General features: G+C 36.8%; 2 protein-coding genes across 4 annotated transcripts in view; one reads left to right on the top strand and one right to left on the bottom strand.

The window, feature by feature from the left end:
- poe (E3 ubiquitin-protein ligase-like protein poe) overlaps window positions 1-9,521 on the top strand; it is an 83,306-nt gene extending 73,785 nt beyond the window's left edge. Inside the window, exons 81-97 of the mRNA XM_090119419.1 lie at window positions 77-214; window positions 1,469-1,666; window positions 2,761-2,951; window positions 3,295-3,483; window positions 3,946-4,114; window positions 4,318-4,553; window positions 4,733-4,853; window positions 4,983-5,257; window positions 5,452-5,586; window positions 5,773-5,931; window positions 6,252-6,434; window positions 6,790-6,938; window positions 7,147-7,276; window positions 7,606-7,781; window positions 8,245-8,385; window positions 8,646-8,835; window positions 9,155-9,521. Coding sequence (XP_089975545.1) covers window positions 77-214; window positions 1,469-1,666; window positions 2,761-2,951; window positions 3,295-3,483; window positions 3,946-4,114; window positions 4,318-4,553; window positions 4,733-4,853; window positions 4,983-5,257; window positions 5,452-5,586; window positions 5,773-5,931; window positions 6,252-6,434; window positions 6,790-6,938; window positions 7,147-7,276; window positions 7,606-7,781; window positions 8,245-8,385; window positions 8,646-8,835; window positions 9,155-9,379 — 3,005 coding nt within the window. The 3' untranslated portion in view covers window positions 9,380-9,521. The remainder of the gene's footprint in view (window positions 1-76; window positions 215-1,468; window positions 1,667-2,760; window positions 2,952-3,294; window positions 3,484-3,945; window positions 4,115-4,317; window positions 4,554-4,732; window positions 4,854-4,982; window positions 5,258-5,451; window positions 5,587-5,772; window positions 5,932-6,251; window positions 6,435-6,789; window positions 6,939-7,146; window positions 7,277-7,605; window positions 7,782-8,244; window positions 8,386-8,645; window positions 8,836-9,154) is intronic.
- Window positions 9,522-12,307: 2,786 nt separating this feature from the next.
- Drip (aquaporin homolog protein drip) overlaps window positions 12,308-15,236 on the bottom strand; it is a 53,636-nt gene continuing 50,707 nt past the window's right edge. For all 3 annotated transcript variants that reach the window (XM_090119412.1, XM_090119414.1, XM_090119413.1), the window contains 2 exons: window positions 14,752-14,832; window positions 12,308-12,933 (listed from right to left, as the gene is read on the bottom strand). In XM_090119412.1, coding sequence (XP_089975538.1) covers window positions 12,829-12,933; window positions 14,752-14,832 — 186 coding nt within the window. In that variant the 3' untranslated portion in view covers window positions 12,308-12,828. The remainder of the gene's footprint in view (window positions 12,934-14,751; window positions 14,833-15,236) is intronic.

The following is a 15,236-nucleotide window of genomic DNA, read 5'->3' as shown; positions in this document are numbered from 1 at the left end:
TACTTATGTATAAAAATGTGTATTTGTGAAGTTCTTTATCAGTGATGTGGATATTGATATTTAATTATTGATTTAGGTCTAGCTTCAGAAGCACCATGGAAACAGTTCTTGGCTATGCGTGGTGTTTTACAGCAAATTGCTGATTTGATGACCAAGGAGATTGATCAGCTGCATCGTTTGGAAGAAACAACATTAACTTCTGATCTCGCCCAAGGTATGTTTAACGAGATATGCTATAGTACGGCGTATTTATTCTTGTTTTAAATGTGTTGATGAAATAATTCTACAATTCTTCATTGTGTGTATTTTCAATTAATGTGTCTTACAAGGCTTTACTTTCTAATTATATTTCTATATATTTAGAAATTATATTTTGCATAATCATAAAATGCGTATACGTAAAAAGAAAATTGACAGATATCATCATTCATCGTTCATTAACATCTTAATTAATTATTCCCCGTGGTTATTTAAGCATCTATAAGCATCTATTTAAATAAATATCGAAAAATATAATACAATGTATAATGCGAGAAGTTGAATTCAGATATCTCAGAAGGTCAAACTGATGAGCTGTCCAAATACAATTTTACCTGTTCTCATGCCAATTGTTATCGTTAAGTAATTCAATTTTTAGTCAATTTTAAGGAATGCAGTTTTATGTATAATGATGGTTTTGAATTATTGCTCAAGTATATATTTTTAACCTCATCCAATTGATTTGTTAATTTCGCTGTTTTATTAACGCCATCTAATTATTTTCTAAGTAAAAAAAAAACAATTTTGAATTATGTAAAGTATAGCGTCATAAAACTGTTTTGTACGTGAAATATAAAACAAATAAAATATACAGTATAATAAATACAGTATAATAAATAAATACAGTAAAATAAATATACAGTAATATTTTTTTAATAAGTTACAATAATGTAACAATGGGCAGCTTTATCACTAAGCTTTTTACCTGGCAACTGACCCTTTTTATCATAGAAACTTTATTATGTCCCAAAAACGTTGTTTTTGTTCCTTTCCATACCCAGCTGTATCTTCAAAAAAAAATTACGTTCCAATAACGTTAATAAAGTTGGTAAATTTTTAGACTAGAAAAAAAAAACAAAAAGCACTTCGTGAGCCTAAAGACGCGGGTTCGAACCCCGCGCCATGATTGAACATTTTCTATTCTTAAAAAAAAATCATTTATAAACCCGGCTGTATGTGTTAAAAAAATTACGTTCTAATAACGTTAGTAAATTTTTAGACTAGAAAAAAAAAACAAAAAACACTTCGTGAGCCTGAAGACGCGGGTTCGAATCCCGCGCCATGATTGAACATTTTCTATTCTTAACAAAAAAAAAATCATTTATAAAGTTGTTATACATTTGTTATTTGAATGCTTATAAACTAAATATCAAATTCAAACTCTACAGCTATATGAATACGTCTTTAAATGTCTTGTTCCATAAAATAGGATACGCGCTCAAGCGGCTGACCGAGCTGCTGGCTATGTTCCTGGAGGAGGGCGGTGCTCGGCGCGCATACAAGGGGCGGCTGGTCGGCGCCGTGCTGGGCGGGTACCTGTCGCTGCGGAGGCTCGTGGTGCAGCGCACGCGCCTCACCGATGACACGCAGGAGAAGCTGCTCGAGCTGCTCGAGGAGATGACCACTGGTGGGTGTACAGGCCGATTAAAGAAAGCTGGCATCTTCACAGTACTCACACATATGCAATTTGACTATACTTACAGTATGTTCAAAAATAAATGCGATACTAGTATAAGTGTAGACTTCAATTGTAAAATCTGTGCGTTCTACATAATATGAAAGCTCTCATAATTTATATGTTAAATTACAATTTAAAAGTAACTCAATCGATGAACTTAATTATTTATTCTTATAATCAATTGTAATATAGTATTGATAATCATTCAATTATCAAATAATAATTAAATTTCATGTCATATTCAAAATAACGATAAAAAGAATACAAGCGAAACCCACAGCACGTAAGAGATAAGGCTACATTACAATAAAAGCTGTATTGTTCAGCTATGTATAAAAATTTTAACTTACGGCGTTTACATTTTATTTACAAAATTTATTAAAATTATTACATAATTTAACCTAGGTAAAGTAAAAAAAATATTCTAATCCACGTGCCGCGAAGTATCTCGTCGAATATAGTTAGTAGTATACCTAACGTCTTTGTATAATATACATCACCCTGTATTTATAAACAATTGCAAAATAAAAACAATAATTGTCCCCTTCACTCTCATAAGCTAGTCTGGGCGCGAGAGAGACGGGCAGACTTTTCATGATGCGTATGCAGTATGACGTCACGCCGCGCGCGTCTTCACAGACACTACACATGTGCAATGTGTAAATGTGTTGACGTTCCAGCTCTTCTTAATCGGCCTGTACATACGGAGACGTTGACGAGTACGCGTAATATACGTACACGCGCTCGCTATATTAAAGGGAGCATGTTTGTTTCGTTATGCAACGTCTTACTGTACGCACATATGTACACCGCACTCATTGATTTTGTAATTATTTGTTAAAAATAATAATTATAAATTATTAATGCATTTGAAAAGATAAAAAAAAGGATAAAGGTTGTACAAGAAGTATAAATTTTAGGTGTATGTCAATATGTTAGAACCACATGTTAGAAAATAATTTATTTATCTATTTTTATATTTCGAAATGTGTGTGATTTTCGAAGATAAACAATGAAACGAAATGTTCTTATTTCTTAAATAGGTACTGAAGCAGAAACCGCTGAATTCATGGCGGTCTGCATTGAAACAGTTCAAAAGTATCCTCTCCACGACTACCGAACGCCGGTGTTCATATTCGAGCGGCTGTGTTCTATCATCTATCCAGAAGAAAATGACGTCGGGGAGTTCTTCCTTACACTGGAAAAAGACCCGCAACAGGAGGACTTCTTACAGGTAAATTTATCTTTTGTTTCTCTATATAATTTCTCCGTCCATATTCAATTCAATGTAATGTTGACTGTATAATTTCATTACTTATTCAATAGAGTTATTCAATCTAAATTGTTGCGTTAAATAAGCATGTCATTTGATTTGAATTCTAAATATTCCCAAAATTGCTTTTTGTGTGAAACAAAAAGGGGTCTTCAAGCGTAGAGTGAACAGGTACCTTCTAGGGAAGCGCATCCATCTTAGACCACATCTCAGCTTAACATCAGGCGAGATTGTGGTCAAGCGCTTCCCTATTACCAATAAAGAAAAAAAACATGATATATAAATATCGGTGTTATAATCCCAGGGCCGTATGCTGGGCAACCCGTACTCATCGCTCGAGCCGGGCATGGGCCCGCTGATGCGAGACGTGAAGAACAAGATCTGCACGGACTGCGAGCTGGTGGCACTGCTCGAGGACGACAACGGCATGGAGCTGCTCGTGTGCAACAAGATCATGTCGCTCGACCTGCCCGTCAAGGACGTGTACAAGAAGGTGCTTGGTTCTTCTTTATTAGGCTATTAAACGCTTTTCGTCACCCTATTTATTCACATACGTTTAATTGATGCAAATATTCCTCTTCCACTATGACGGCCTTGTATCATAGACCTATTTGCGGACATAGTATTTCTTCTTTATCTTACGATAATTTTATTATTTATCTATACTAATATTATAATTTTATAAAGCTGAAGAGTTTGTTTGTTTGTTTGTTTGAACGTGCTAATCTCGGGAACTACTGATCCGATTTGAAAAATTCTTTCGGTGTTAGAAAGTTCGTTTATCGAAGAAGGCTATAATATATCATCACGCTAAGACCAACAGGAGCTGAGCCACGCGGGGCTCAGCTAGTCATAAAATAAAAATACTTTAAATAACTAATAAAAAGAGTAATTGAAAGGTTATCTAATTATTTCCTTAACATGTAATTAAATACAACAAAATTGTAATCTCTAGGTGTGGTGCACATCCGGCGAAAGCGTGGACGCGATGCGTGTGGTGTACCGCATGCGGGGTCTGCTGGGAGACGCTACAGAGGAGTTTGTGGAGACGCTCAGCCAGACCAACGCCGAGGCGGTGGACGACGAGCAGACGTATCGCATGGCTAATGTGCTTGCTGATTGCGGTCAGTTTTTATACTTATTTGCACTTATAGTTCATAAATTTTATTGAATTTTTTTACAATGATATTAGGCAGAAATTTCATAGATATTGTGGTTTTATGTTATTTGGGGATACTAATTAAAAGTAAAATATCAGTTTTCGTAGTCGTAGTCACTAAAATTGTATTTATTACTTCATAATCTATAATAATATTGTCATTAACAGGTGGTCTTGAAGTAATGCTCCAACGTCTAGCCGCCATCCAACGCGTGGGAGGCGCACGTGCGCTCGTATCGACGCTCTTGCGCCTACTGAGCCTGTGCGTGCGCGTGCGTCGCTGTGTGCGTGTGCTAACGCGTACTAACACACGCGCACTGCCCGTGTTGCTACACGCACTCACACTATCCGCGGCGGAGGAGAAGGATATGCCGCGGGCTGATCTAGTATATCAGCTTTTAGAAGTAAGTACCAAAATACAAACACTACAACAGAACTTTTAACACAAAAAATGACATCTGAATAATAGCATAGCTTCCCGGTAGTAGCATTACCCTTTTAATGTTGTCTCTATTATAAATAATTTGTTTGTCTATATGTATATTTTATGATGTGATAAACTTAATTGTGAATTACTTTACAGATTATGGAAAGGATACTAACAGTAGCAGCAAGTGAAAGTTTAGAATCGTTCTTGCAATTCTCGCTCACTTTCGGTGGACCGGAACATGTGCAAGCACTGCTTAATTGTACTGAACTAACAGGTAAATTTCAAGTGCAAAATATGCAAATAAAAGCCATATATTTCTTTAACTATATTCAAAGAAAGTAAACACTATATTTTACCCAAATTTTTTGAATAGGAATTTGCTAATATATTTTGTTTTTCTTAGCGATCCGCAACAACTCAGTCGCGCTCGGGCATCTAATGCGCGTACTGGCCGCACTAGTCTACGGCAACGACCTCAAGATGGCCATGCTAGTGGACCACTTCAAACCGGTGCTGGACTTCGACAAGCTGGACACGGAGCAGTGGAGCGAGGAGGAGTTCCGCATGGAGCTGTTCTGCGTGCTCTGCGCCAACGTGGAGCGCAACTCTGTGGGCGGCACGCTCAAGGACTACCTTATCTCGCTGGGCGTGGTGCGGGATGCTTTGGAGTATATTGTGGTAAGTGGATTATATAATAAATAATTATGTATTATTTTAGTGCAGCATCAATGAATCAGGTTTTCCCTCCCGGCATGTAGGTAAATTCATTCCCAAGACCCGAGAAGGTCTTAATTGATATACATATTTATTTTCGTTCTCCTTGTTGTTTTCCACTTAAATGTTGATGATTCTATCTTTTTTCTTACCCACAGAAACATGCCCCGTGCGTCAAACCAACCCTGGTGTGCACCGATTCGGACGAGCTTAAAGAATTCATCAGTCGGCCCGCACTCAAGTTTATATTGCGATTCCTCACTGGTCTCGCGTCAGACCACGAACCTACTCAGGTTAGTTAATTATTATTTTTATTTTTCTGAATATAAACTACATAAGATCCCTTTTAGTGTGATTTTTATTTTTTGTGAAAAATTTTAAAATTCCTGGAAAGTATATAGAAAAAGTCGTATAAGTAGTATAAAGAAAAAGTCTTTTTGAAAGTCCATTTTACTCACTAATTATATTTTTTCATACAGATGTTAGTGTGCGAGAAGGTGATACCAATAGTGCACAGACTTGAACAAGTATCGTCGGGCGAGCACGTGGGCTCGCTCGCCGAGAACCTTCTAGAGGCGTTGCGCTCTCAACCGCAGTGCGCAGCCAAAGTGCAACAAGTCCGAGATTTTACTAGACAGGTAACGTTTTTTTTTAACTACAACGTCAAATTTGTTGTTTGTAGGGCGATATCTTACGCACACGAGTTTTCTTATGTTTATTGTTAAAATATAGGTTTCGTTATTTTACAAAAAAAAAAAATGTTCACACTCTTAAATTAGTTTTTATTCCTAAAATAGGGATTAAGAGTTAGTTCTTATGACTCAGTAAATTTGATGTTATTTTTTGCTGCGTAATTTTTTGTCCAATATCAAAGAGTTATGCCGCTTCGCTGGTGTTTACAAGACTTATAATATGTAAATTCGAAAATTGATAAATTGTTTTTTTTTTTATTAATTAGGAAAAGAAGCGTCTCGCGATGGCGGTGCGCGAGCGGCAGTTGGGCGCACTGGGCATGCGCAGCAACGAGCGCGGCCAGGTGACGGCGCAGTGCTCGCTCACGCAGCAGGTGGCCGACCTGGCGGAGGAGGCGGGCGCCGTCTGCTGCATCTGCCGCGAGGGCTACAAGTACCAGCCCACCAAGGTGCGCTATAGCTGTAGTTGAGAGCGGCCTGAAGTTGGCGGCAGTACGCATCGACTCGCGACTCACTTCAGACCGACCAAAAAGATTATAGAGAACGTGTGCGGGAAGTGACACGGCGTTCTGGATACAGTTGTCAATGTTTCTGAGAATGTCTAATTAGTGAATGTTAAGGTGCGCTGGTGTATGTCGGCCATCACCAATTTCGATGATGTAATTGAAAAGGTGTTAATTTAAACATGAATTTAACTTTAATGAGGCATACACTTGTGAATGTTTATGTTAACAGGTGTACAGTGAATCTTAGATTAATTCATTTATTTGTACCAAAATATTGAACAATTAAATTTGTCCGCAGGTGCTAGGTATCTACACATTTACCAAGCGTTGCCCAGTGGAAGAGTTCGAGCTGCGCGCACGCAAGACGCTCGGCTACACTACCGTGTCGCACTATAACATCGTGCACGTTGAGTGTCACATGGCCGCCGTGAGATTGCAACGGGCCAGGTAAATAGTAACATGATAACTAAACTAATAAGTATTTTTAGATGTTTAAAAATGATGGCTACTTCCTTAAATAATTATTAAATAGAAAAATGATAATAAGACATCATCGTTGAAATAACAGGGCAAGCAATTTTTTGCCATCAACAGTTTTAACTTGAAAAAGTTTGTTTTTGAAAATATTTTGTGACTAAATTGATTTCGTTTTTAGGGACGAGTGGGAGAGCGCGGCGTTGCAGAACGCATCCACACGTTGCAATGGACTGCTGCCGCTGTGGGGCCCCAACGTGCCCGAGTCGGCCTTCGCCAGCTGTCTCGCTAGGCACACTACTTACCTACAGGTAAAGTATACTTTTCTATTGCTACGGTAATAGACTACAGGCCCATGCCAAAAAATAATAGGTTATATGAACCACCAGGTGACGTATATATGACGATATAAGAGCATAACATAATAAGATTCATCACAATGCTTTTCTGGATTTTTATACATGGGCCTGTAGTCTATAATGAAGCATTAAGTTATTTTGGTCATAATTTTTTACATATTAAAAATGGCATTGTTTAAGAGCAAACTTACACTTAGTTTAAGGATTCAAACGGCAAATAATTTATTTTTTTATTTTTATGTATGAACCAGAGGTTGTTTAAGACACGTTTCCGTGTGCAGGAGTGCACCGGGCACCGCGACATCGGGCACCAGTGCACGCTGCACGACCTCAAGCTGCTGCTGTGGCGGTTCGCGCGCGGGCGCACGTTCCACGACGACACGGGCGGCGGCGGCCCGCTGTCCAACATGCAGCTGGTGCCCGCGCTCGTGCACATGGCGCTCTACGTCATCAACACGTGAGTGCTTTTAACCCATTGAGCCCCGAACGGTCCGATCGGGCCACGACACAATATATTTTCTATTGTGTCTGTGATTCCGGGGCCGAGTTATTAATTATCAGTCTTCTGTGTGATGCTGGACCGAGCATTTTTTTTTGACGCTTTGTAGTTGAAAAAATACACGTGTTATTTTACCATCCTCACAGAGGAGGATGATTGTGTGTGCCGAGCACACGTGTCAGAAGTGAAACTTCTTTGACAAGATTCAAAGATACCAAAATTGTCACCTTACTCCATAACGTGTCGGTATTGCCATGACGCGACCGTGTAATTTTACTCGCAACGCGCCTAAAGAAATTTCACTTCAAAAACCAGTCACGTGATTAATTACACACATGATATCCACGTTTACGTTCACTTTTCATAAATTACTGTTCTAGCAGACAAAGATTGTGTATTAAACTATATTTTTGTCCTCTAGAACGCGCGTGGCGGGCCGTGAGCTGGCATCTCTAGAAGCGTTCCTGGGCTGGGCGCCGCCCAAGCAGTTGGAGTCGGCGCACGAGGCGGAGGGAGCTCTGTACTACATCACGCTCATGCTCATGATGTTCCCGCACGCCAAGTGAGTTTGTGTGTTAGGATAAAAAAAAAAATTAATTTTGTTTATACCAAAGTTTTTGTTTTACTCAATTTTTATAAATTAAAATCGCAGTTGTATAAACTTTCGTTTAAATTTTACACCTTAATTCGTGACAATAATGTTCAAAGTGTTAGAAAACTGCCAAAATGCATAGGCAGAGTTTTGATTCGGATAATTTTAAGTGATTTAATATTTATTCAATGCGCAATTCCTACTCAACAACAACTCATTTATTACCCCAGGTGGAAGTCATACCGCGTGGAAATGCTAAAGCGCCTCTTAGTGACGGGTCACGTGCGTGCGGTAGCCGCGGGTGGGCCGCAGTTACGGGCACTGTCCTCGGAACAGAGGGCTCTGCGGCAATGGACTGATTATAAGGCGTATGCCTTGATGGTTGCGCTCGTTGATCAGCTGTATATGGTTATGTTTAAGGTTTGTTACGCTGTTCTGTATATGTAATTATTTAAAAATTAATTTCAAATCAATTTTGATGAAATTCTAAAGGGTAAATATCGCTTTACCTAAGAGGCCGATTTCTTAGTACAATTAGTGCAAATAATAAGAAAACGTTGATCAATCAGTAAAAAATTTGTTTTATGAATTAATAATAATAAGGTTTAATTTTGTACCTCACTTATTCTTCTCCCATTATTAAAAAGATCTCACATTTTTTACTCATATCTAACTTAGTTCCATGTTTCACTGCATACCGTATTATTGTTAAGTAATAACAAAATCTACATTTACACAGGCCGTCCCCGCGAACAACGTAGAACAATGGCCAGTCAAACTGGCGGAATACATCCGCGTGAGCGACGAAGCGAACGCGAAAGCTGCGGAACGGATCGTGACCACACTGACCGACGAACTGCTGCCCTGCGCGTCGTTCGGCGAGTTCTGCGACGCGGCCGGCCTGCTGGCCGACATCCCCGAGCCCGACGCCTTCCTGCAGCAGGCCGTCAACGAGCTGCCTTGAGGAAGGGCCTTCGCGCCTTACTGCATCACGTACAACGGCTGCATGGCCTGTTGAGTGTAGTGAGGTCGACAAGGACGATCAATTTATTGTGTACTCCCCCGCTTTTGGCTTTGGTTTTCGCTTAATAAATTTTTTCGGTTTATATCTTGTTTTATTTTTTTCCAATTACTCTATGTGTAGTAGGTGTTATGTATGTCCATGTTTATATGGAGTATTTACTTTATGCACATTGTATGTGTACATCAAACTATTTTTGTGAATAAATTATTGTAGAAAATAATTATCACGGTAATTACTTGAACATATGTATTATATTCCCTATATACATATGCATACATTTTTGCCAGTTAGCTTAAATGTATATTATATAATATTATCTGCTATTTTGTCATCGAAATACGCATTTATGTTAGATATATTTATCGTTTTCCTTTACCCTTGCTGGCTGAACGCTGATGGGCCAAAAAGTCTCATTTAGAACTTGTAGTTAGTATTGATGTGGTACATTAGATTAATAAATATAAATAAATGTTACATATATGTACCAATAAAATAAGTTGTCCAAGCTTACCGTACTGTTTTTAAATTAAACCATTTTATGCAATGGTATCCTTTTGACACTGATTGAGCTACAGATAACACTGCATTTTAGTATGTATTTTCTATTAGATACCTATACTTAATCAAGTGATAATCTATTTCCGAGGTTAAATTTATTCTATGCCATGTTATAATTTCACATAAAAATATATGTACCTATAGACTACAGGCCCATGTTGAAAAAATTATGGGTCATTTGACCCACCACCTGACCTATCTAGAATGATATAAGAGCATAAAATAATAAGATTCAGCACTATGACGTCACTTGTAAGCTGTCCACCTGAGTGCAGATGAGAATTCGAAGGTTCAGGTAGAGATTTTCTCCCCTTGTCTCCATGATTTTTGTACGGCGTTGCGGAATAATGGCTTAAAAGCAGTATAGAAATAGTATGACACAGATGCCGTACAAAAATGGTGGTCCACAAAGTCGGAATTTATTTTTATTTTTCGACAGTTGCCGGGGTAAATTTGGTCATTTGATTTTGTACGGCATCTGTGTCATGCTATTTCTATACTACTTTTAATCAATTATTCCGCAACGCCGTACAAAAATCATGGAGACAAGGGGAGAAAATCTCTACCTGAACCTTCGAATTCTCATCTGCACTCAGGTGGACAGCTTACAAGTGACGTCATAGTGCTGAATCTTATTATTTTATGCTCTTATATCATTCTAGATAGGTCAGGTGGTGGGTCAAATGACCCATAATTTTTTCAACACGGGCCTGTAGTCTACTACCAATTATCGTTGTATCGTAGTATTGTACGAAAGTTGTTTTCATATAAGTTCCTACATAAAGTTTAAAATATGTGTTTAGCGTATACAGGATGTCACAGATATCGACCCGCAATCGGTATCTCAGTAACCGTTGTGTTGTACCGTACAGATAGATTTTTAAAACTCCATAGGTACGTACCCCTAACTGAAAATGCCTTTGCCTTATGCACGCGGGCATAAGCTCGAAAACATAAGTTTTAGATTGTTTTACTAGATACAATGCCCGCATAGGTGAGCTGTATAGCCTTTATACAATATACAAAAGACATATACTATCAAGTTAACATACCTCGAAATTATACAATTTAATGATGTTCAACAAAAAAAAAGTTTAGGGCTATAAAAATAGTTTACAACTTATTCACAGATATACCGAATATATTGAGGATTAGCAAATGGCACTGCCAAGTGCCAGATAATTTTTTACAAAACTAACTTTCCGCTTGCGGGTCCGATTCCGTCAATGATAATTTCCATTAGGGTGAGATGTTTTACTGCAGTAAAAAGTAGCTTATGTCAGTCTAGTCTGGTATCTCTAGAAACATACGTAAATCTTATAGCGAGGATAATTCGAATACCCAATGAAATTTGAGTCTAGCATTTAAAAAATAATATCGCTATTTCCATGACATCACGTACAATGTTATAAAAGTAGCTAGAATAAAATAATCTAGCTCTAATCTGTCTTAATTTTCTTACTACCAAGTAGAGTGCCATTGCAGCTAGATTAAGCTTAGACAGATAAAATAAATACCTATTTGCTATTTCTCTATTTTTTTATTAACCTTAGGGCCAATTTTTCAATGCTTCGATAAAACTTATCCGTCCAATAAAGTATTACACGATAATATTAAATTGTCACGTAAACTGTCAAATACGGGCAATTGGAATACGTTTTTAAAATGGTAGTTTTATACATTATTCGACGAATTAGTTTTATCCAAGCATTGAAAAATCGGCCCTTAAACAAATAAAATATGCGTAACAGCTTTATATAGAGATCAGGTTTCCGAAAACATACTGCGATGATACGATATTTCGACTCCATCGTTACGTTTTCTTAGAAACATCAATGAAAGTTAACCATTAATCATATTGATATTAATGATGCGAGTTATAATAAGCACTATAACGTATATCACGAAGTCACACGAGCTTTAGGGGATTGTGCAACAGTCGTGACTGCGGTAATCGCAAGTGACATATCGCCTGCAAACGCGATCCAATTTAAAATGTCGTTAAGGGGTCAAGGTCATCCATCCTATGTCAGCACTATTGTTCTGATGAATGTGGGTGGTAACAACATATCGCCTACGCACTGAACGATTGTTTGATAAATTAATTTAGTATTCGATTGATATTGTAATGCAAGATTTTAAAGTGCAAACATAAGTTTGATTATTAATTGATCTCGTTAGATAAAGGTGTATGTATGTAAAGTAAAAGTATAAGTATATAGATATTAAAATCTATTCTTTGTATTTGAAGTCTATTTAGGTACCTACATGTAATGTGTACGGGGAAAGATGTAAATAAAACCATTTCTATTTAGCAAATAATATATTTTGCAATATACATTTTTGTGAACAAATCATTGTAACGACATTATTTATTCTCGTTATTCTTATATTTCTCATAATAATATATGTATATACAGTTATCAAACATTTGAGTATGCTATAAATTGAACATTATAACTTAATATAAATTAATCACATAGTATAAATTAGGCTTAATACTTTTGTATGATCCCTATCTTACTTCACTAAAATATATTATAATAACTTAACCGCGAACGTCTTAACAAACGTAATTTTTCGTATTCGGATCGGCTTTGGATATAATTTTTAAATAATATAAAATATGAACTCATTGATAAACTTCCCCATAAAGTTCACATCATTATTCGCGTCAATGAGTTCATATTTTGGCGGTTTTCCCTTGTGTAGCTTAATAATTTGCACGTTCCACGTATGAAAACTGTTTCTAAAGATAAATGCTTATAAAAAGTGCACATTGAAAGTTACACTTAGGCTAAGGCACTAGTGAGAGCTCGAGGGCTGAGAGTTTATAGATCGTACGAGCCGCTGTCACCGTTTTTGCCAATGCGGAGCACGAATCTGTACAGGATGCCGGAGATCACGCCGCCGGCGATCGGGCCCACCCAGTATACCTGTAATATATAATTAAACATTAGATCAGACACGCACATTTTACCAGAAAAGGTTGTAGAGAAGTATATAATATGATTTATAATCATCAAATAAGAATATATAAACATAGATACTATTACAATATAAAGATGTTGCAGTAATGCCTCGTAAGGCGGTGTGTGTTGTCGTGGTTCTTGTTTTTGTTGGCAGATAAACTGCAATCAAAGCGCATTTAGTAAGGTAGCTCTTTTGTATGCAACGATAATTCCACGCTTTCTGCATAGAACCACATATGAGAAAGTAAGGCATACAATGGACATCAACCGTTATTATGTGATATTTGCATAACGCTGTAGTTATGTGTAATGGTGGGATGTGGTAATAGAAACAGATTGCGTGATAGCTTTTTCAATTACTTTTTAAAGAAGATTATCTCGAGACAAAGGCAAATTACCTACCTACCTATCTATATTATGTTCAAATTAAGCTTGGTTTAAATTATTTTAGCTATTTTCTATTATTACAATGTTACAAAGCGAGCTTATTGACATTGTAATTTGTAAAACTTGCGGCTTGAATGTATTAAATTATGTAGCGTACTGGTTCTGGATTTTAGGTGGCGAAAGAAGATGAAAATAAACTTGCGCGTATAAAGTTTATTAATCAAAATTACAGAGTGCGTTTAGACAATTAATTTTTAGTGAGGGAGTGTCCTGCTCAGCGGTTGCGTGGCGAGTCGATGTCGTAGAGGACAGTGGGGTCAATCCGCGGCCAATCGCACGGCGCCGCGACGTGACGCCGCGATGACGCAGTCGCAACGCTCCGTTCCGCACGATTTTGTTGCGGCAACACATGTAAAATTACCTGTATTTAGGTATTTTGTTTTAAATTCGACCCTAGATTATAATAAAATATGTAGTTATGACTATGATTTTGCTACAATACGCGTGTCGTGAACTCGTGTAAAACTAAAGCGAATCAAGGTGATTGATCGCTGCAATTTATTTGAATATGATGTTTCTCGAATGTCCGCAATATCCTATAGCTATAATACATATATGTAGGTACCAAGATAATATTAGTTATATCTCGCCACTTTCACATCTCATCACGTGAGTGGTCACTAAACTATTATAAAATGTATAATAAAATATTTATAAACGACTCTACAACCAGAAGTTCACTGTGTTAGTTATGCAATTTTTATGATATCAATTAAAATTTAAAATAACAAGTTAGACGATATTGCTTTACAGAATATTATGCAGACTTTAAGTCCGGTAATGGTTAGCAGATAGGTACTAATGATAATATTATTACTAGTTAGTAATCACGAAAGTTTTTAAGGATACTTTAAGATGATCCTTCTTACTTGTTGTTGGAACAAAATAACGATATTAACTTTAAAGTTAATGAGAATATTTTATAATTAACCAACTAGTTAGTTATATAATTTAAGAACACAATATACGAAAGTGATCTGAATTAAAAATTTCCATTGTTCTGTATATAAACGTTGTCAAACAACGCAAACTTTCCGCTGTTGGCTGATTCCATTAGACGACATGTTTGCAAATATGAAAGGTCAAATAATTTAGCGGGCGTGTGATACAGATTATTTTGTATAATATGATGTAAACATTTAGCACATGCCATCTTTAATTTTGGTGCATGACAAATCAATATGTTATTTGTATTGTGTGAAAAAAATAGTTTAAAGTGCTTTGTGTTTTCGTGTTTGTCAATGTACATATTAATAAATAAATTTAATAGTTCATTAAAGCATTGTCAAAGGATTTAACAATGAACATAATTTAGTAATCATGAAAGTAACTTACCCACTGTGAAGTCCAGTTACCCATGACGAGCGCGGGGCCGAAGGACCGAGCGGGATTCATACTTGAGCCAGTGAATGGAATCTGTACAAACATCAATTAATTATGTAAAAGAAAGTTAAGAGCATTCGAGGAGAAAATTTTAATAAACAACATTATGGATTAATTATATATTCATATGTAAACAACCTATGACGTAATAAACGTATTTAAATCGTAGCCAGACGTGAAAATAACTCACAAACAAGCCAAGCGTAAGCTTTTTTGCATTGAGCTTTTCAATACAAAATTAAAATACATTATAGCTTATAGTATTTATAGATTGTAGACTGTAGTCCTACAATAAATATGTAATTATTTCCTGAATACATTCCAAAACATGAATAAGTATATCTATATCAATATTTTTTGTGAAGGCGTCATTAACTTAGATTAAACATATATGAGATACGCAACTTCATTTACTCTCAAAAGTTTATGTTTTGTGT

This window comes from Colias eurytheme, chromosome 3, assembly GCF_061535395.1.
Source record: "Colias eurytheme isolate Ceu_HAF_F1 chromosome 3, ilColEury1 Martin Lab GWU primary, whole genome shotgun sequence".
Taxonomy (NCBI): Eukaryota; Metazoa; Arthropoda; class Insecta; order Lepidoptera; family Pieridae; genus Colias; species Colias eurytheme.
The sequence above is the reverse complement of the archived record's forward strand: the minus strand, read 5'-3'. Positions and strand labels throughout refer to the sequence as shown.